This window comes from Papio anubis, chromosome 4 (genome assembly GCF_008728515.1).
Source record: "Papio anubis isolate 15944 chromosome 4, Panubis1.0, whole genome shotgun sequence".
NCBI classification, from domain to species: Eukaryota; Metazoa; Chordata; class Mammalia; order Primates; family Cercopithecidae; genus Papio; species Papio anubis.
In genome coordinates this window covers 180,846,903-180,868,126 of record NC_044979.1, presented here as the reverse complement: position 1 = coordinate 180,868,126, position 21,224 = coordinate 180,846,903, and the positions used below count along the sequence as shown (strand labels likewise).

Below are 21,224 nucleotides of genomic sequence, written 5' to 3'. Positions count from 1 at the left end.
GAGTCAGTGAGAAAACTGGGTGTGCAGGTGTGGCCCCACGTCCGGAGGTCCATCTGCACACCCCGGGCTCCACGTTTGGCCGGACGCTCCCTGGACAGAGCTGCAAATCAGAATCCACAAGTACCTTCAGGGGCCTCCATAAAATAAAGACTGAAAAACAACTGGAAAAAAAAATACAAATCTTAGCAAATCTTTGCAAGTTGGAGCTGGAGGACATGGCATTCCCGTGGTCTCCGGCGGACCCTGCCTACCGCTGGTCCCCATGGGAGGACTTGCCCACACCCCTGGTCGTTTTCAGTGTGTGTGTTTGTCTCCTTGTTGGTACATGGTGACACCTCACCGACCTAAATACACAGACGGGGGCAATTGCCTGATGGACCCAGGACACTGACGCTCACCCAACCTCAATGTTGTGACGTTTCCACACAGCTGAGGGGCTGGCAGTTCTTCACGGTGCCTTTTGACTTAAAGATGTTTTTAGATTGGATGCAAGTACGTCTGTCTTTTCCTTTGTGATTTCTGCTACTGGCATCCCCAAATGTATGTAGTTATTGACTTCCACATGAAAATTCAACTTAGGTCAGGCACGGTGGCTCACGCCTGGAATCCCACCACTTTGGATGGCCAAGATGGATGGAACACAAGGTCAAGAGATCGAGACCATCCTGGCCAACATAGTGAAACTCCATCTCTACTAAAAATACAAAAATTAGCCAGGCGTGGCGGCAGGTGCCTGTAATCCCAGCTACTTGGGATGCTGAGGTAGGAGAATCGCTTGAACCTTGGAGGCAGAGGTTGCAGTGAACTGAGATCGCGCCATTGCACTCCAGCCTGGAGACCTAGCCAGACTCCATCTAAAAAAAAAAAAAAGAAAAAGAAAATTCAATTTAACTGAAATGTGTTTTCTTGTGTGCTGAGAAATTGGAACACAGCTCTCCATCTTATTCCAAGCAACCAGGTGGCTGTGCTCTGTCCTGCCCTGGGAACAAGCCTGCCCTGACTCCCTCAGATTCCCGGCCTCAGGGCTTCCTGTAGCAGCTCCGCTCCCTACCTGTGCCTGCCCTGGCTCAAACCAAATGCAGTCCTCTCATACATGTATTTCTGGAGCTGAACTTGAGTCACGCTGGCCACATGCAAAGAAGAAACACCCTCTGCAGCCTGGTAACAGCCCCACCATCTGCATCCCTGGGAGGATCCCCAGGACTCGCCGGCCAGCACCACTTCTGTGGCACCACTGCCTTCCTGGGTTCTCAGGGGATCTCACTGCAGTGACAATGGGGCAAATCCTTCCCCCTTCAAAGGCTGAAGTGCTCACTCAGGATTTCTCAGCAGCCAGAGCTGCAGGCCCACACCCTGGGGCCAGGCTGCAGAGCAAGCACGTCCGAGTCCCAGCTGAGGTCCAGCCAGCCGTGGCCCACCTGGGCTTGGGGGTCTCAGTCCGTCGTCTTGGATGCTGAGTGTCATGCACTTGTCTGGCCTGATCTGTCACCAGCCGTGTGGAGCCCGACTAGACAGCCTTAGCCCTAAAGGGTTTTCAGAAGCCGCTTCCAGTCTCTCACCAGCATGGGACGTGCTAACCACTGAGATCAGGCTTGGAGATGATACCGCCGCTGTCTGAATATGGAGCCACTCGGCACAGACTGCCTTGGATGGCACGACCCTAAAAATAGGTGGCCTCCTGGTCATGCCCTCCAAGGAATGATTCTGTCAGAGACGCAGGAGGCAAGTGTGGGCATCGCACTAACACTCCCCACCCCACTGGGCTCAGGAGGCCAAGTCCGAGTGCTGAGGGCACGGCCACGCCCACACCCCGCTTCTCCTCCGCAGCCGTCTGGGCTGCATCTGTGCTGTTAGTTGAGCAGAGGGCTCAGTCTGAGCCAGGACAAGCTCCTCACTAGCATCCCTGAGGGTCACCAGAGCCCAGGGCAGGGTTCAAGAGAGGCACACCGTCTGAGTGGGGTGGAGGGTTGAGGCTCCCCGGAACATCCCTTCTGCTCAATTGAGGGCAGTGAGTGGCCTTGGTTTGGGCCCCTGCACCCTGGTCTTGGTCACTGCACAAACCCCCAGCCCTCACTCCTCTGCTCTGGCCACGAACCACTCCAGGGCTGTGACTGAAGCGGGACACTCCAGGTGGACCCTCCCATCTCTGTGGCAGAGGCTACCAGCAAGGTGTGCAGGGCCAGGCGGGGGCCACGAGGCACAGGTCAGCATCTAATTCACCCAGAGTGGACGAGAAGCCTCAGGAGAATGTGGCAGGGGCTACGGGGTGTCACAAGACCAAGGTCTGGCTCCACTGATAGGGAAGACCCGTCTCCTGGGGCTGCTCTCTGAGCCCCAGTGCCCTGGCCTCGGGTTCTCTATCTCAAATCGCTTCCTGCTGCCAGGGCTCCAGCAGCCCCAGGGCCCAGCCTCCAGCTCTGTTCTTCCTGAGTCCTGGGCAGCCCCATGCAGTGGGTGCTGTTGTGCAAGGAGCCGACATGTGGGGAGGCAGTGGCTGGTGCCCAAGTCCCGGCAACAGGGCAGTAGCCAGGCCAGGGAAGCCTGGGAAGGCTATGAGGTGTCCAGAGGCCCTTCGGAGTGGCCAGGCCTCTGAGACACTGTCCCAGGAGACACATGCAGGCCAGCTGCAGTGCAGGGCCCCCAGGAAGCCCCGGTCACAGGTCTCCCACGCCACCCTCCACCCCGCCTCTCTCCCTATCCAGGATATTCCAGGGGACGTGAGAGAACACTTAAAATACTTTGGTGCAACAGAGACAGATCAGCCACGGAGCCCTTGACAACGTCCTGTTCTGTCCTGTCTGCGGCAGCTCCGGCCACGTCCCTGGCCCCGACTCCGTGTCTCCTAAAGCCATGGCTGCAGACAGGTGTGTCTCTGGCTGGTTTCATCTGCACGGTGTTTTGAGAAGAATTCAGTTAGCTTTAATTAGTACAAATTTAATCAATTTTAATTAATTTTAACTAGTTAATTTTAAGTCTTTAATTAGTTAAGAAAGGCAGGGTTTCACATAAGAATTACAGATTTCAAGCTTCTCTTTAAAAGTTGGAAGCATCAAAAATCCAAGCCCACAGCCCGGTACTGGTGGGGAGCAGTGGGGTGGGGGTGGGGGACTGCTGACCCGGGGCCTGGCTCAGAGCAGCTTCTACCTTGGGCCCTCACAGGCTCAGCTGCCCTGCAGCCAGAGCTTGAGCGTGCAGTCTTGGGTCGGTCTGATCTTTCTGTCTGCGGGGGCGGTGGAGACGCTGTTGTGCTCATCTTAGCAGTCTCAGGTCTCCCCTGACCGCAGGCCATGAGGACCTCTGCTGGTCACCCCCCTGGTGACTGGAGCTACCCTCTTCTGGGGACTGGGACCGGAGCATCCTTGTGGCCTGGAGGGGACCCTGCTGGTGGCCGCCCGACGCTCAGGCCCCTCTTTCCAGCTCTGTGTGCCCCACCCCAGCTTCTGTTCTCGGCTTTGATCCGTGACCTCCGACCTTCAGAGGATTAGGGGAGGGGTCTTCCTGGAAACCTCATGGGAGCATCTGTCCCGTGGCCACCTCCCGGGCGTAGACCTTGTTGCGAACCATGGCCACCTCCTGGGCACAGACCTTGGTCCATGCACACCGTGGCCACCTCCTGGGTGTAGACCTTGGTCCATGCGCAGCATCGCAGTGATGTCACTCACTGGGCCCGCGGGGACCACGTGGATCCAGCCTCAAGGTCCGCGACCCCCTCCCGGCACCTCCAGGACCGCGCAAGGGCGGCAGCTGGGCCCCTCGGGCTCGCGCGAAACTCTGCGTGTGTCGCTTTCTGCAAGCGCCCGCCGTTCGCGTGGAGACCACCCTGAACCGGAGGCTGCGGTTCCAGGCCCCGGGCCAGCCTCAGGCGCTCCCCACACAGGCCGCCCGGCCCCCGCCGCCGCCCCCTGCACCTCCGTTCCCTGCAACCTGCGCCGCCCCCCAAGCCGGTCCCCCTTGCCCCCACAACCGCCCCCAGCCCCCCACAACCGCCGCTGCCCCGGCCATGCTGCCCCCGGCCGCTCCGGCAGCGCCGCCCCCTGCGCCGCGAGGCTGCTGGGCTGGGACTCGCGGAGGCTCCGGGCGCCGCTCGCCCCCTGGCGGCCGCTCCCCGCGCTGCGTGCGGGAAACCCGAGGCCCCCGGGAGCGCACGAGGCGGCCCCACATCACCTAGACGTGCTCCCAGGACTGGGCGCGGGGTTCTGGAAACATCGACCCAGGGAATGGACCGAAAGTCCTGACGTCGTCAAAGGGGCTGCTGCTGGGGAGAAGGCGAGGGGCCTCGCCACTGAAGCCAAGAACAGGGCCCGCTGCTGGGGCTCCATGAATCCGGACAGTTAAAAGCAGATAAAATGGGAAAAACCCAAACAGTAAGAGGAAGGTTCATTTGTTAACTTTTCGTAACAATGATAGTAAAAACGATAGCACAGCGGCTTTACTCACCACAGCCAAGCGGCAGGAGACGTCCAAATGTCCGTCCGTGAATGAAAAATGAAAAGGTGGAGACGCACGCAGGGAGGATCGCCGGCCCGAAAGGAAGTTCCCACGCGGCTGCCCCGTGCAGGGACCCGGAGACACGATGCTGAGCGCACCTGGCCAGGCACAGGAGGACGCCCACTGTGCGCGGTTCCACTTGGAGGCCCCGCGGTGGCCAAAACCGGCCGGAAAGTGGGATGGGGACGCGGGGGATTGGGAGGGGGCTGTGGGGGATTGGGAGGGGGCGCGGGGGATCGGGAAGGGGCGCCGGGCATTGGGCTGGGGCGCAGGGGATTGGGAGGTGGGACGCGGGGAACTGGGATGGGTTGCAGGGGATTGGGATGGGGGCTTCGGGGAATTGGGAGGTGGCGCGGGGGATTGGGAGGGGGACGTGGGGGCTTGGGGGTGAGTGTGTCCTGGGTACTGAGCTTCAGTTTTGCAAGATGAAAGAGTTCTGGAGATGATGGGGGTGATGGCCGTACAACAGTGTGAATGTCCTTAATGCCATTGATGTGTGCAGTTAAAAATAGTTAACATGGTACATTTTATGTCTCTTTTACCACAAAAAAATACAAAATAATAGCAACAAGGCCTAGGGCTGGCACTGTGATGGGCCGGGCTGCCTGTGGCTCCTCTGGACTTTATCCCAGGGACCCTCGTGGGCTGGAGGGAGGATGTGGCCTGGAGTCATGTCCTACACACAGCGCCATGACCATTGCACAGGTCCTAAAGGTCAGTGGCTCCCATCCCCTTAGGCTGGTGGGAGGGATGCACTGTGCCGGGAAGGACCAGTAAAACTTGCAGGGCAGGACCCAGCCCCAGCCTCTGCTTACAAAACAGCACCCAGGGAACGGCAGCAAAGGGCCCTGCCCTCCAGGCCCAGCCTCCAGCGAGGCCCCGCTCCCGTCCTGCCCCAGCCCTGAGCCTGGCCACCTGCCACCCTGATGGAGTCTTCTTTCTTCTCAGCCTCGGTGCTGAGGCCTCCAGGTGAGCGAGATAGTGGAAGCTCATGGTACTGTGAGCACAGGCGCCTCAAGCATGAGGGAGCTGCCCCTGTGATTTGCCTGGAGGAAGAGCTTTCATTGCCCGAGGTCTTGTGTAAAAGTGAGCACACAGGGGGCCCCAGGGAGAGCTGGGGCTGGCGCTGCCCTGGGTGCCCTGTTCTGGGCGAGAGGCCGTCTGCTGTGCTGGTGGGTGTGGATCATAGTGCACAGCCATCGTTTGTGCAGTGTCCTCCTATCAGCACAAACACAAGGACAGGGTGGACAGGCGGACCAGCCCAGAGACTCCGTGTCAGGTCAGACTCATGGCCCAGGAACTTGCAGGCTCGGCATTAGGGGTCTGGGACCACACCCAGGGCCAGGCTGTGACTGGCCCCACTCCACTAAGACCCGCCCCACTCTGCTGAGACCGGCCCCTCCCTGCTGGGGCTGGCGCTGCCCGGGTGCCCTGTTCTGGGCGAGAGGCCGTCTGCTGGTGACTGCGGATTATAGCACCCGCTTATCTCTCATCCACATGGTCTCGAGACCCGGGCCTGGGTGGGGACGGGGCATCTCTGCACATTCAAGGGCTGTGGTCCTGGCCTGGGCTGAGCCTCCAGGTGGGTGTGGCTCTCCCCCGTGGCTCTCCCTGAGGCCCCTGATCCAACAGTCACAAATGTCCATGCCGCCTGCTGGTGGCACAGCCTGGGGGTCTCCCTGGAGCAGACAGGAGGGCAACTTTGCTCTTCCCCTGGAATGCTCCTGAGAGCTGGACCGGCCCGACCCCTGCTGCTCAGGCCAGGAGGGAGGTCCTGAGGCCAGGACGCAGCTCCCCTGGGCGGGCACAGACACAGCAGCAGCAGCCCAGCCTCTTCTTGGGCCCATTGCAGATCTCTTTGGTCTGGCAGTGCCCATGCCCACTCCCTGGGTCATTATCGGCTTCTCCTGAGGAGGCCATCAGTCCCCACCACACAGCCAGCCTCGCGGAGCAGTGGAGACCATGGGTCAGGCACTTGGGTGGACACCTTTTGTAGAAAAGCAAATTTCACCCCATGCTCTGAGGGACGCACCTGAAATAGCCATGAGGAGGCTGTACAGGAAGCCGAGGGTCTCAGGCCGGCGCAGTGGCAGAACACGCAGGTGATGCAGGTCCATCTCCACACTGCCCTAAAATGTGGACACGAAGGCGTGGACATGCAGGGAGGCGTGAACCCCAGTCACAGAGGGCCCTCGACTCTGGCAAACTTGACACATACCCCAGAAAATGCAAATGAGGCTATGAAAGACTGAAATCCCACTGTTTGCAATTTAGATTTTATTGTTCATAGAAAACACGACGTGCATAGAGAATACGCATTTTTCAAAAGCCCATGAAAAAGTTTAAAAGATAACCCAAAACCAAGCCACAAATCGAAGCACAGAACAATTTCACAGAATGAAAACCTGCTTAGGTCACCTTCTTTGATCTTTATAAAACGACATATTAATGAAACCAACAAACAACATCTGGCCGCTGGAAACATTTGAATCATTCTCTCAAATGAGTCATGAGTCCAAAAGGAAATCAAGCAAAAATCACGTCCTACGTAGAGGCTGACGGCAACAAATGTAGTGACACAGCGTCTATGGGTTGGCCAGAGGTGCCCTGTGAGAGGAATGAATTATTAAATGGTTTATTATTCCTAGTTTTATTCGAATTAAAGGAACATAGCAGTTAACTCAGAAACCGGAACAGAAAAGGAACAACAAAATCAACAGGAAAAAGAAAAAATGAGAAAAGCAGAAATTAATTAATTGGAAAGCAATTAAAACTTGATTTTTGTTTTGTTTTGTTTTCCTTTGAGATGGAGTCTCGCTCTTGTCGCCCAGCCTGGAGTGCAGTGTCTCGGCTCACTGCAACCTCCATCTCCCAGGTTCAAGCTATTCTCCTGCCTTAGCCTCTTAAGTAAAACTTGACTTTTTAGATCCAAAAGGTAGTTCCTTGAAAGAAAATAAGAGGAACAGAATGCGCTGGCCAATTTAACCAAGAAATAAAACGAACTTCCAGTGCTAGGACTGAGAAAGGGTGCCCAACCCAGGTGCAGCTGGGACTGTGAAGAACAGGAGAGGGACTAAGATGAGGGGGAAGGTGGAAGAGGAAGTGGGTGTTTCGGGGAGGAGAATGGAGGCGGGAAGGTCAGGGAGGGTGGGGGAAGGGAAGGGGAGGGAAAGGCAGAGGAGAGGGGAGGAAGGTGGAGGAGGGAGGCAGGGAGGGGAGGTGGGTGTAGGGGGAAGGGAGGTTGAGGGGAAGGCGGAGGAGAGGAGAGGGGTCTGCAGACTGCATGCCCCTGCACCACTGCGTGTGAAAATTGAAAGGGAACGCCAATCATCCAGGAACACGTGAATACTGAAACATTCTGAAGAAGACCACGAAACCTGCGTGCGACAAACCCACAGAAGCCCGAGGCCTGCAAGGCTGAGCCTCTGAGCGGGCCGCCGTGATCTTGAACCGTGGATGGAGTGCTGGCTGTGGTCTCCCCTCGGCTGGGAGAACTGAACTCCATCCTGCCCAAATCTGCCTGTTTATTTCATGCGGTTCCACTCCGGATCTAATAAGACAGTGCGGTCAAGGAAATTCCAGCTGGAGAACCAGCCCTCTCCACCTGGAACCGTTCACTTGCTTGTGGACAGGGTGGCAGGTGGGCCCTCGGGAAGAAGGGAGCACGGAAGACCCGGTCTCCATGGGGTCTGGCATACGGGGACCTAAGGTGTCTGTGGGGGACAGAGAGAACCACTAGCTGCCACCTGGGGACACAGTCTCAAGTGACCCTTTGGGGCTCAGAGGCCTCACGGGGCAGGAGGCGCCTCCCCAGGAGGGAAACACCCCAAACCACGAAGGTGACCAGGGCAGTGCACAGCGTGTGGGAGAGACCAGGAGGAGGTGCCAGCCTGGGCCAGGTGGGCAGGAGCAGGATGCACAGGAACCTGGGAGGGGCTGGGATGGGGTGGGCAGTACCCCACACTGACCCCCATTATCTACTTTTGGCCAATCCTGCAACATCCACATGTGCCAGCCTGGCTGGGGAGAGACAGTTCCCAAGGTACTGGAGAGTTCCGGGCTCTGCAGCCTGGGAGGGCCGCCCTGGGGCTGAGAAAGGGCAGAGATGGGGGTCTCTGTGGGGACAAGATGTGAAGGAGGACACATGGAGACCTACCTGGCCGAAGCACACTGGACCTGCACCCCACCTGCAACCAAGAGCCAGAGTGTGCGCCCTGCCCCTCCCCACCACCTGTCCCTCTCCCCACCGACCACCACCTGTCTCCCTGCCCCTCCCCCACCCCGTCCCCCTCCCCACCGACCACCACCTGTCCCCCTGCCCCTCCCCCGTACCCCTGCCCCTCCCCCACCACCTGTTCCCCATCCCACGCACTACCCACCACCTGTCCCCCTGCCCCTCCCCTGCCACACCACTGCCCTTTTCTCCTAAGGCTGAAGCCGTTCTGGGTTTTCCTTTGTAATCAGCTGAGGCCTGGATTTTCTCCCAAGAGACACAAGAGGGTTTGGAGCATTCAACCTGTTTCCAGGCCTTTCACCCACTTCCACCAGTGCAGGCTTTTAAAAAACAATTTTATTGAGGTGCAATTCACATGCCATAAATTGTACCCATTAGAAGCATTTGTCAAACATGTCTGACAGGTGAACACAACCATTAACCTCTACCCCCATCAGACACAGAACAATTCCACTGACCCCGAGCCTCCACCACAGGCACCTGCTCACCTGCCTCCTTCCAGGATGGAGCCTCCCTCCCCAACAGATGGACTTTCCCAGGCTGGACTCTGGCCCCCTAGCACGAGGATGCTGAGACTCACTCCGTTGTTATTTCCTTTTAGTCTGAGTAGTCCCTGTTATGTGGATGTACTGCATGTTTATCCCTCATCCCATAATGGATATTCGGGTTGTTGCCAGTTTTTAGCAGTTACATGAGAACGGGGTACAGCCTGTGTGCATGGGCTTTTGTGGGATCATGTATTCATATCTCTTCAGCAGATGCCTAGGAATGGAACTATGGTTCATAAAGCAGACACATGTTAAACTCCACAAGAAGCTGCCCCACTGTTTTCCAAAGTGTTTCAAAGTGTTTGTAACATTTCACATCTCCATGTATTGCTCCACAGCCTTGCCAACACTTAGTATTGTCAGCTTCTTAAATTTTAGCCTTTATAGTGGGAGTGGTTTGGTACCTCAGGCCTTAATGACAAAGGATTATGATATTTATGATATTAGGTATATTTTCGCATCTTATTTAAGTGTTCAAATCTTTTGTGCATATACATATATATATATATATATATATTTTTTTTTTTTTTTTGAGATAGTCTTACTCTGCCACCCAGGCTGGAATGCAGTGGCGAGATCTCGGCTCATTGCAACCTCCCCTCCCAGATTCAAGCAATTCTCCTGCATCAGCCTCCTGAGTAGCTGGGACTACAGGCACCCGCCACCACACCAGCCTCATTTTTGTATTTTTAGTAGTGATGGGGTTTCACCATGTTGGCCAGGCTGGTCTTGAACTCCTGACTTCAAGTGATCAACAGGCCTCAGCCTCCCAAAGTGCTGGGATTACAGGCCTGAGCCACTGTGCCCGGCTTCTTTTGTGTATTTTAAGAAGTGGGCTGTTTTCTTATTACTCAGTTGTAAGGGACAGTTATGTGTCTGGATACAAGTCCTGTATCAGATACAAGGAATATGAATGTTTCCTCCCAGGTGTGGCCTGACATTTTGTTTGCTTCTTGTGTCACTTGATACAGATCTACAAGTTTGACAGTATTAGCTTTTAATTTGGGTCTATCAGCCGTCTCAAATTAGTGTTTGTGAAAGGGACGTGGTAAGTCTGATGTTCATCTTCCCCTGTGGATATCCAGCTGTTCTCGAACTATGTGATCTAGAGACCGTCCTTTCCCCAACTGAATTAAATGGACACCCTTTTTGGAAATCTGTTCTCTGTGTGGGTGGTCCTATTTTCGGACTCCACCAGCTTCCCTTGGTCTCCATATCTCTGAGCTCTCCAACGTCGCTCTTCTTAGTCACAATTGTTTTGGCTATTGTAAGTCTTTTACATTTTCACCTTAATTCTAATCAACATCTCAATTTCTAAAAAATAAGCCTGTGAGATCTCTATTAGATTGTGCTAAATCTATGGATCAATTTGGGGAGAATTTTCACCTTAAATAAAGTGCCTTCCAATTGTCAATGAAAAGAGTCAGACTATGTAAAATATATGAAAAGATTTATGCTGAGCCAAATATGAGTGTCCATGGCCCTTGACACAGCCCTCAGGAGATCCTAAAACATGCGTCCAAGGTGACTGGGCACAGCCTGGTTTCATACATTTAAGGGAACATGAGACCCAATCAAATACATGTAAGATAAACACTGCTGTGGTCTGGAAAGGTGGGACAACCTGGTGGGGGCTGGCTTCAAGGTTATAGGTAAAGCTAAAAATGTTGGGATTGGTAATTGGTTGAAAGAGTTATTATCAATAGAAAGGAATGTCTAGGTTACAGTAAGGGGTTGTGGAGATCAAAGTTTTATCAACAGTTGAAGTCTCTGGGTCGCAGGCTTCAGAGACTAGATTCTAAATGATTCTTTTTTTTTTTTTTTTTTTTTTTGAGGCGGAGTCTCACTGTGTCTCCCAGGCTGGAGTGCAGTGGCGCGATCTCGGCTCACTGCAAGCTCTGCCTCCCGGGTTCACGCCATTCTCCCGCCTCAGCCTCCCAAGTAGCTGGGACTACAGGTGCCCGCTACCGCGCCCGGCTAGTTTTTTTTTGTATTTTTAGTAGAGACGGGGTTTCACCATGTTAGCCAGGATGGTCTCGATCTCCTGACCTTGTGATCCACCCGCCTCGGCCTCCCAAAGTGCTGGGATTACAGGCTTGAGCCACCGCGCCCGGCCGATTCTAAATGATTCTTATCAGACTTAAGGTCTGTGTTGACGTTGAAAGCTGGTCAACTTTCCCTGAATTCCAAAAGGGGGTCAGGTATAATGACGTGCATCCATCCCTCCCTTCCCCTCGTGGTCTGAACCAGTTTTTCAGGTTAATTTTGGAATGCCCTTGCCCAGAGGAGTGGTCTGTTCAGAGGGCTGGGGGCTCAGAATTTTATTTTTGGTTTACACAATCCATGAACAAGGTCTGTCTCCCCCATTTGTTTAGCTACTCATTAATTTCTCTCAGCAATGTTCTGCAGCTTTTGGTATAGGGAACTTGCAAATTTTTCATTAAATGCATTCTTAGGTATTTTCTGATTTTCAATAGTATTGTAAATGCTGTTTTTCAAATTCTGTCTTCCAATTATTTGTTGCTAGATTATAGAAGCACAATTACTTTCTTATATAGACTTAGTGTCTTGTGACCTTGCTAAATGCCCTTATTATTTCTAGTACTTTTGATAAACTGTTAGGATTTTCTGCCCTGGCAATTGCATCATCTGTGAACAGAGACTCTGCCCCTTCCTTCCCATTTTGTCTTCTAACATCAGGCACAGGTTTCTCAAATAGCTTGCTTGCAACCAGGATGCACGCCTGTGATTGCAGAGCTCAACGCAAACCTCTTCCAACCCCAGGATGTTCCTGTAGCTGGGCATCACTGCACACTCCACCTGCGGGCAGGAGGGTTATCACCTCCGAGTTCTGGAAATGAGGACCAGGCTGGGTAGGCTTCAAACTCCACCTTGCACTGGCCAGATTTCCACTGGTTATTTTAATGTTTTCTTAACACTCTCTTGTTAGATGACATTATTCTAAACAGCTGCCTTGTGATTCCAAAGAGGTTCAAACCTCCCGCTTTCCCTAGTAAAGATGGGCTATTTAAGCACAATTTTGTGAAAGTCTGGCTGTAGGGAGACTTGGGGGCATCAGGATTCAGTGTTCTGCTGCTGGGCCAGGCAGGGCTCAACTGGGAGTGGCTGGGCCTGCTGGGGCCACTGTCCGGGGCCCCAGTGGGGCTCGGGATTCAACTCCATAGGACCAGGTGGGACACGTTTCCAGAGAAGGAGTGTGGCAGGCACAGGCCCAGGTTAGCCCCACTGCTGTGACGGGCTGTGACAGGCTGTGAGGGTCCTGCGCTCACCTGGGGGATGCAGAAGCCGGGAGCTCCTGGGCTCCAGGCAGGCCAGGGACAATACTTCTTCCTCTAGGCTTTGCTTCTCCGCTCAGCTGCCACAGGGCTTCTGGCTTCATAGAGAAGGTGCTGAGGACGGTGGCCTGGCTCAGCCTCTGAGAGGATGGGGGCCACAGCTGCAGGCCGGCCTGGGCCTGGGGGCTAGTGCTGGGAGGCCTGACACAAAGGCCTCCATGTCAGCCCCCTTCTCCAGACCTTTGGGCCCCTGGGTCCTTGTGGATGGGCCACCCCTGGCCGCTGGGAGTGTTAGGAGGTCAGCTCGTGGAAAAGGTGGGGGTGAAGGCCCGGCGGGAGTTGGGGGTGGAGAGAGGGGCAGCTACAGCAGAGACCCCCTGGCCAACAAGCAAGGCAAGGCGTTTACAGGGCGCATTGCACCTCTACCAAGCAGATTCAGATGGGAGCAGAAGCACCTGTCATTTGCTGAGACTGGGGCGACGCCTGGAAGGGTGGGAGGAGAAACTGTGGCTGAGGCCGTGTGCAGGCCAGTTCACTGTACACGCTGGGGCACGGCAGGCTGGTCCGCACCCGTCTTCCTGCGTATGGAGTGCCATGTGCATGGGAGCATACATGTGTTTGTATGTCTCTGTGTCTCTGTATGTCTGCGTCGTGTGTATGTCTGTGTGTTTACATCTCTGTATCTGTGCATATGTCTCGGTGGTGTCTCTACGTGTATGTGTGTGGGGGGGGCTGTTTTTGTGTTGCTGTAAAGGAATACAGAGACTAAGTATTATACAGAAAAGAGGTTTAATTGGCTCACGGTTCTGCAGGCTGTACAGGAAGCATGGTGCCCGCATCTGTTCCTGTGAGGCCTCAGGAAGCTTCCACTCATGGTGGAAGGTGACAGGGAGCCAGCATCACGTAGCGAGTGGGAGGAGGGGAAGGAAAAGGGGAGTTCCCAGACTAATCTGCTCTCGAGTGAGCTAACTGAACAAGAACTCACTCATCACCAAGGGGATGGTGCTAAGCCATTCACAACGGATCCGCCCTCATGATCCAACACCTCCCACCAGGCCCCACTTCCAACACGGAATCACATTCCAACATGAGATTTGGAAGGAACAAAGAATCCAAACCACATCAGTGTGTGCGTGTGTCTGTGTATGTCTGTGTCCATCTGTGTGTGCACGTCACTGCACGTCTGCATGGATCTGTGTGTCTCTATGCATATGTGTCCATGTGTTAGCATTTGGTCCAAGCCTTGCTTCCAGAGCCACAGCAGCCACAATAGCACCAGCTGAGGGAAAGGGCTGTTCGAATGCCACTGCCTCCCTGATGCTGACGGGGACCTTAACCACAGGGACAGCCCTGAGTCTCTCCAGCCAAGGCAGAGGACTGGCCGGTTGGTCTCAGAAGGCAGTGGGTGGGCAGGGTCCTCATTCTCTGGCCGAGATTTCTTGGGCCTGGACTACGGGTGCTAAGGCTGCCGAGGAGTGGGGGCCCAGGAGCTGGGGATGGGACACTGCTGTGGGGTGGGCTGCAGAGCCCACCTGAGCCCCTCCAGGAGGGGAAGGGGTCTCTGTGGCCTGCAGCCCCCAGACATCACTGAATATGGCTGGAGCCTACAGGCTGGAGGGCTGGGATCCACACTGCTGGGCCCCTGCTGATCCCTCCAGCCCAGGGCTTCACCCAGGAACCAGCTCTCCTTCCCATCCCGAATGCTCAGGCACTTAACTATTTGACAGACCAATGACGAAACATGCAAGGACGGGGACTGCTGGAGCCTCGTGAGGCCCCAAGCACAGGATCCATTCCCAGATGCCAGTGTCACTCCCAAGTCACCTGCTTTTGTAAGTCTCTATTTTGGGTGGAGCCCTCTGGAAGCCCACGCCCTGCTGTCTGTGGCCACTCGTAGCAGCGAAGCCTCAATGGAGGTTTCTGTAAGGTCTTCACGAGTCTCCTGGCTCCTCCCTCAGAGCAGCTGCCTCCAGATTACAACTACCACCTGCCGTTGGTGGCTGCAGCCCCACCCCCCTACTCTAAAGCAGCTCCTGCAGGAAACCTGGGCCTTGTGTGGCTGGGGAACTCCCAGGACTCCTGCCACGCAGGTGGACCGGAGGACGGCTTGGGCAGGCCCCTCGCAGGCAGGGGAAGATTCGCTTGGCTCCACCTGGCCGGAGAGATAGGTGAGGGACTGGCCTTTGTGGGTCCTGTGGGGTCCCCTTGGGGCTGTGGCTCCCTGCCTTGCTGTTTCCAAGCGGGATGGGGTCTAGGAGCCCCGCTGCTGTTCATCCCCGCTTCCTCTGGGCTTCCTGGCCTGTCCTGCGCGTAAAGGGAGCACGCTGCCCTGGAGAGCTGGCCCCATGGCCCGCTCCTCTTTGCCTGGAGGGAAGGAAGGCCTCCTCCTCCTTGGCCTCCTCCTGTCTTCCAGCAGGGCCAGGCTCTGCCCGCCCGTGGAGAAGGCCAGTACTGGGGAGACAGCCAGGGCTCCCACGAAGCAGGGAGTCCCTCCAGGCGAGGCACTCCATCCTGTAGTGCTCCCTTAAATTCTGCAAGCTACCCCAGATCCCCTGTTTCCAGCCAACAAATCCTTTTTAAGTTCCTTTGAGATTTGTTCGTGTGGACTCCGGAAAGAAGGCCCAGGCCGGAGCTTTGGGCAGGCGGCCATTTAGGGCAAGGGCGCTGTGCCGGCTTCCCAGTGGGGCTGCCCGGTTGGTGGGCAGGAGAGCCACGGCACCCCCCACACCAGAAGGCAGGTCGTGGACTGTGTCGTCTACACCCGGGAAGGGGTGCATTCCAGGGGCGCTGCTCCAGACTCGCCACTCACCTGGGACTCCCAGTCTTGAGTTGTGGGTACCAGGGTGGTCATCCCCTTCTGTTCTGTGCGGCTGACTTCCTGGCTACTCCTTAGCCTTGGGGCCCCCACAGCCCTCGGCTTAGCTTCCCTCCCCATAGCCAGGTCTTGGATAACTGCAGGGTAAAGTGACGCTGTGGCCCCCCACTTCCCCTGTGTCCTGCACAGGCCTGGGGCTTTCGGCGGCGCTGTCTGCTGCAGCCCCGCGCCTTCCTGGGAGAGTGGCCCAGGCCTCCCTTCCTGAGTGTGACTGCGCTGCCGTCTCCACCTGCCAGGTCTGCGCGGGTCTTCCCCGGGCTCTCCCTGCTGGGATGGGGACTGGTGGCCCCGGGCCGCGTCCTGGATCCGGCTTGCTTCTTGGTACAAGGCCAGTAGAGGTCACCATCAGGCAGGAGGGCGGGCGGCGGGGGTCCTGGGGGCGCCGGATTCGGGGCCGTGCCGTCCCCAACAGCAGGCGGTGCGTGTCCCTGTTGGAGCCCCACGAAGGCAGCTCAGGGCCACCCCTGAGGGCGCGTGGGCCCGCCGCGCTCCCGGATCTGGCTTGCGACTGGCCGGGAAGGCAGGTGTTTAACGATGCAAAAAGGAACGCACAAGGCCTCGTCGAGGAGGTGGGGGTCGGGAGGGGGACTAAGGGGGGACTGGGGGTGGAAAGAACGCGGGGGGGAGGGATGGCAGGGTGCCCGCCCGAGGGACCCACACTTCCGCGCACGGCGCCCCAGGATGCTGACGCCGGCGGGGGTGCGGGCCCGAGGGGCGGTCTGGGTCAGGTGGCGGCCCCAGGGGCAGGGCCGCAGCACGAGGGGCCTCGTGACCCGGGCGGGGCGAGGCCGGCGCCGGGGCTGGGAGAGGGCAGTGGGCGGGCGCTGCCGTAGGTGGGAGGATGCCCGTGGGGAGGCTCGGGCGGCTGCGCCCCGCCACGCGCGAGGCCCCGCCCTCAAGGCGCGTTCAGTGGGACGGACCCGCCCTCCCCGCAGCCGCGCGCCCGCCGCGCCGCCTTGTGGGCGCTGTAGTCCCGGAGTCCGCGTGCGCGGGGCCGGGTCCCGGGAGCCCCAGGCAGCAGCCCCGCCGAGCCGCAGGTACTGGTGGCGAACGGGGCCACGGGACCGCGTGTCGGGGGCTGCGGGGTGTCTCGGGGCCCTGGGGTGAGTGCAGGGCGCGGGCCAAGGTTTGCAGGGCCCTGTGAAGTGAGTGTCGGGGGCTGGCGCTGGGGTCCGCGGGGCTCTGGGGAGGGTGCGGGGGCTCGGGCCGGGGTCTGCGGTCTGCGGCCTGGGGGGCCCTGGGGAGGGTGCGGGCCGTGGGCCGGGGTCTCAGCGGGGGTCGCGGTGGCCCGGGCGCGGTGGGCTGAGAGCCGGGCGCCTGGCAGAACCGTTGCAGTGCAGCGGGTTTCCCGCCGCTAACTTTCCGCCCCAGCCTGCTAATGCGTTGGTGAGGCCCGCCCCCCAGCCTGCCCTCCGCGTCATCCTGGGGCGCCAAGTCCCACCTCCGGGTCTGGAGGAACGCGTGGATCCGGAGTTCGCGTCCAGGCACGTGCTGCTTCGGGACGGGCCAGCCGGCGGGTGAATCCTGCCAGCCACGCGTGGGGCGGGCCCCTGGCACCTCTCCAGGCCATTCTCTCCTGTGCCAGAAGCTTTGTAGGTGCAACTTCCCCTTGGAGCAGCTGTGAGTGCGGATCCAGCAGAGCAAACCTGAGGCGTCTCAGAGAGAGCCTGGACAGCCGCTGCAGCCTTTCCCGAGTGGGTCCTAACACCCCTACACCAGGGTCCTGTCCATCAGAAACTCCTGTCCTGGGGAGTCTGGCCTGCCTGGCCTCAGGACACAGGCTAACTAAGGTGGCCCCAAAATCCAGAATGCATCCAGAGGGAAGGTGGGAGAGTCCTTGGAGGTGCCTGTTGGCCCCCCTGTAAAGAGGTGGCCTCCCCCCACGGAGACCCGAGGATCCCCGTACAGCCCTGATTCAATCAGCAGAGCCGAGGCTGCTCTGGCCCAGTGCACCGGCCTGCCCTGTCCAGGCCTGGGAGACAGGCTGCATCTCACTGGCCGCCTTTGCCTGGGTGCCACCTGTGCACTGCTTGTTGCAATTGCTAATTGCTTTCTTTCTGAAGGGGCTTTGGTGGATTTTTACAATACCAGATAGTACAGTTTTCTGTGCTGGACACAGATGAGAAACAGTGCTTCTCGGGTGTTTGGGCCTGCAGCAGTGATAGCCGGAGGGTCTAATTACGCTCTTAGGAACCCTGAACTTGGTCATCTGAACGGGGGTGGGAGGGTGCGCAATGCTTTCTTCTTCTTCTTTTTAAACTAGCAGGCGTTCTAAAAACGTGACGAACATTCTTGGTTAGCCTTCCAGAGTAGGAGCTCGTTTAAACACGGAATGATAGGTGGCGTTTGCTTTTGTTTTGATTGCGGGTCTCCAGCCTTCTCAGGTGCTTGGAAGGACAGAGCCTGGGCAGGGGTGGTCACTGGGGACAGTGGGGCTGGGAATTTCGGGGGGCTGTTACAACCTTCTCCTGAAGCAGGGATTCTCACTCCTTCCCCGTGGCCCTCCTGTCTGGCTGGGGACTTCCTTCAGATGCTGGGAACAGGGCTCAAGCTGTATGGGACTGGGCTGGAGTCTGGCTTCCCCTGGCTTGAGGCTGTATTTCTATGATGGTGACCAAGTTCCCTATCTTTCCTCTTGGAGGTGGTCTTGGCCGTGCTGGCCAAGCATCTGCCAGTGGGCTACGTTCATTGCACGTAAGTTAAGCATGCTGGCGGCAGAGGCTGACTGTTAAGACCAGCAGCACCCGCTTTGCTGGCTGAGACTCTGGCTGTCTCTCCAAGAAAGGAATGTTCTGGTCGCTTCTCCGAACAGGGGGCCGAAGTACCTGGGGCTCCTGGGGGTCCTGTGGGTGGGGATCTGACTCCTGGGGCCGTGGACTGTGGGCCCAGACCCTGGGCTTAGTTCAGATCCTGACGGCTCCCCGTTGTCTGTGGTGATCTGGTTGCTCTGGGTGTCTGGGGATCGGTGCACCTGTGTCTAAACCTGCTGACGGGTGGGAAAGTGAGCTTGATGGGGAGTCCCAGCGCCGAATGGGTCTCCCAGTGAGGAGGGGTGGGTGTGGTCCAAGGTATGTCCAGCTCTACCCGTGGCCTCTCTGGGCATCAGGGTCCCTGGTAATGGAGCCCAGCCTTTGTGCACTGATCTTCCCAGCTGTTGTCACAGGCCCTGGGGAGGCGTGGAAGGCGAGGCCGAGGCAGGTGACTGTCAGATCTGCCTCAGCCTTGCAGTGGCCCCTGCCTGCGCTTCCTCCTGCCTGGCTGGCTGTTTTCATTCTGGCCCTTTGAGAACTTCTGGAGTCCCGGCTGCCTTCGATGGGGGTGCTGGTCCCATCATCTTCCCAGCCGTGCCCTGCTGTGGAGCTCTGGAAATCTTGAGGTTTCCCTAACCCTTCCCCCGCTTCCCTGCGGCCCCCACGGCAAGCCCACTAGCCTCTGCCTCTTAAGGGCTTCCCTGCTGTCACCTGTCTGTGTTCCTTTGTCACAGATGTGAGTGTGTAGAGGTGTGAAGACAGGACCCGGGATGTTGCTGATGGCTTTGCCTGCGTGGCCTGGGGAGGGTCTCCCTCTCTGGTCCCTGCAAGCCACCTCTTTCCTAAGCCTGTGTGTCAGGTTGGGGGCAGTTCAGGGACCACTTCCAGCCTGAGTGGTCTCTGATACTCGGAGACTGAGTGCTGAGAGCTTGGGGCAGCTTTTCCTCAGAGTCCCTGGACCCCCAAAGCCGGCCCCACATCGAGGGATGCTCTGAGCCCGTGCTGGAGGGTTGGAGGAGACTCTCCCCAAATCCAGACCCTCTGCAGAACCCCCGCCACCCTCCCAAGCAGGCCCTGTGGTGAGGCACAACTGTCTGACTGTGTCAGCCCAGTGCAGACAGGACGGTGACCCTGCCCCATGCGGCTGCCCAGCTGCCCTCTGCATGTGCTGTGTCCCCACCCTACCTGAGCAGCAGGCGGCCTTTCCATGAGCACTCTGCCAGGCCTGGCCTCTGGGAGCAGAGGTCAGCTGATACAGACCTGAGGTGCACCCGTGGGGGACCAGGGCTGGGTCCTGGCCTCACTGGGTTGGCTTGGGGGGTGCCCTGACACACTTGTTTATGGCGGCTCACTTTTGACTTACTTGAAAGAGAACTTTACACTGAGGCCTTAAATGGAAACCAGCACTACGTGGCACCTGGAGACATGATTCTGATAAGTGGACAGGCTGTTACCCCGCAGCTAGAAGGCACGATTTGTGGTGGCGAGATGAGCTCTTGCCCGCACCAGAGGAGCCTTTGTCCTGGGCAGAGTCAGGACTGAAAGAGACAAGCCCTCGAGGGGGCTGCGTACTGCTGCTGCTCTGCCACGTGCCCTGGCCGTGTGGGGCGGGGGTGCTGGTGGGACGGTCCCCAAGGTTGGATGCATGTTGCCTCGTAGATGAAGGCCCGTGGTCTGGGGTGCTCCATTTGGAACGTGTCAGGTCCACCCATGGCTCCTGCCAGCTGCTTCTGTCTAGGATAACCTGCCTCCGGGGATGCTGGGGTCCCTGGGCTCAGGGGCTGGGCCTCAGCTCCATCCCATCCTCCCTCCCATGCATGTTTCACCCCTGGCTGCCCTCAGTCCCCTCGAGGACCCCTGCTTTTTCCTCTGCCCTTCCCTCACTGTGGACTTGGCCTGCATGCCCTCCTGCCAGGGCACGGGGGCCGGTGTGTTTCCCACGCTCGTGTGCAGGATCCGACCCCAGGCTGATGGGGACCTGAGGCTGGTACCTGCAGCCACCCACTGTCGGCCACCCGTGGTGTGACCAGGTGTGTCCCTGGCCTCCAGCAGCGTCTGTTCTGCCTGTGCCCTCCCCGGGCCACCTGGGTGCCGCTAGAGCAGCAGCAGGCATGTGGGCTGCCCTTAGGCCTGTGGGGTGAGGTGTGTCCGCCCGGCCGCCATAGCCACACGTGCTGCCTAGCAGTGACATGAGTCTGGTATGGCCCCAAACCTAAATTTTGTTAGTTTAGTTAATGTAGTAAGTCAATTAGTTAATTAATTTGGTTTTGATTGGCATTTAAATCACTCCACGTGACTGGAGACTTCCCTTAGCCTCAGAGACCCTGGAGGTGGTGACAGCCTGGCCTGGGGGGACTCCGGAGCGACTCAGGTGTGGGTGGCTCCCAGTTTGGTGCTGCAGGGTGAGGATGGTCCGGGGTCTGCGTTCGTCTCCAAGGTGGTTGGTTCTGAGTGGCGAGGAGGAGGCCGGCACTGGGCCTCATTCTGCGGGGTGGGGAGGCCTGCAGACCATCTTCCGAGCTGCCCTGACTCCACCCCTCCTTCCAGGCACAGTGTCACCGTCGTCCCCTCTGGAGCTGCATGTGACCTGAGCAGCATGGTGCCCTCCAGCCCAGCGGTGGAGAAGCAGGTGCCCGTGGAACCTGGGCCTGACCCTGAGCTCCGGTCCTGGCGGCGCCTTGTGTGCTACCTTTGCTTCTACGGCTTCATGGCGCAGATACGGCCAGGGGAGAGCTTCATCACGCCCTACCTCCTGGGGCCGGACAAGAACTTCACGCCGCAGGAGGCACGTGGGCACCGGGGCGTGGGGGCGGCTGCCGTGGGTGGGTGGGGAGCAGCTTTGGGGGCCAGGGCGCTTTTCCTGTTGGAGTTGTGAGCACCTGAGGCTGGAGAGGGTGAGTGGCCACATCAGCTGATCATGGTCCCGGAGGGAACCCGGCTGGGGTCTCACACCCCCTGCAGCGGGCACCATCAGATGGAGGGGCCTGGCTGCGGCTTAGTAACCAGGCTAGATAAAAAGTGATATTGTTCCTC

At 57.8% G+C, this 21,224-nt stretch overlaps 1 protein-coding gene across 1 annotated transcript in view; it reads left to right on the top strand.

Annotated features, from left to right (window-relative positions):
• Nucleotides 1-14,048: 14,048 nt before the first annotated feature.
• Nucleotides 14,049-21,224, top strand: part of SLC19A1 (solute carrier family 19 member 1) — a 28,846-nt gene continuing 21,670 nt past the window's right edge. Inside the window, exons 1-2 of the mRNA XM_031665883.1 lie at nucleotides 14,049-14,734; nucleotides 20,739-20,976. Coding sequence (XP_031521743.1) covers nucleotides 20,788-20,976 — 189 coding nt within the window. The 5' untranslated portion in view covers nucleotides 14,049-14,734; nucleotides 20,739-20,787. The remainder of the gene's footprint in view (nucleotides 14,735-20,738; nucleotides 20,977-21,224) is intronic.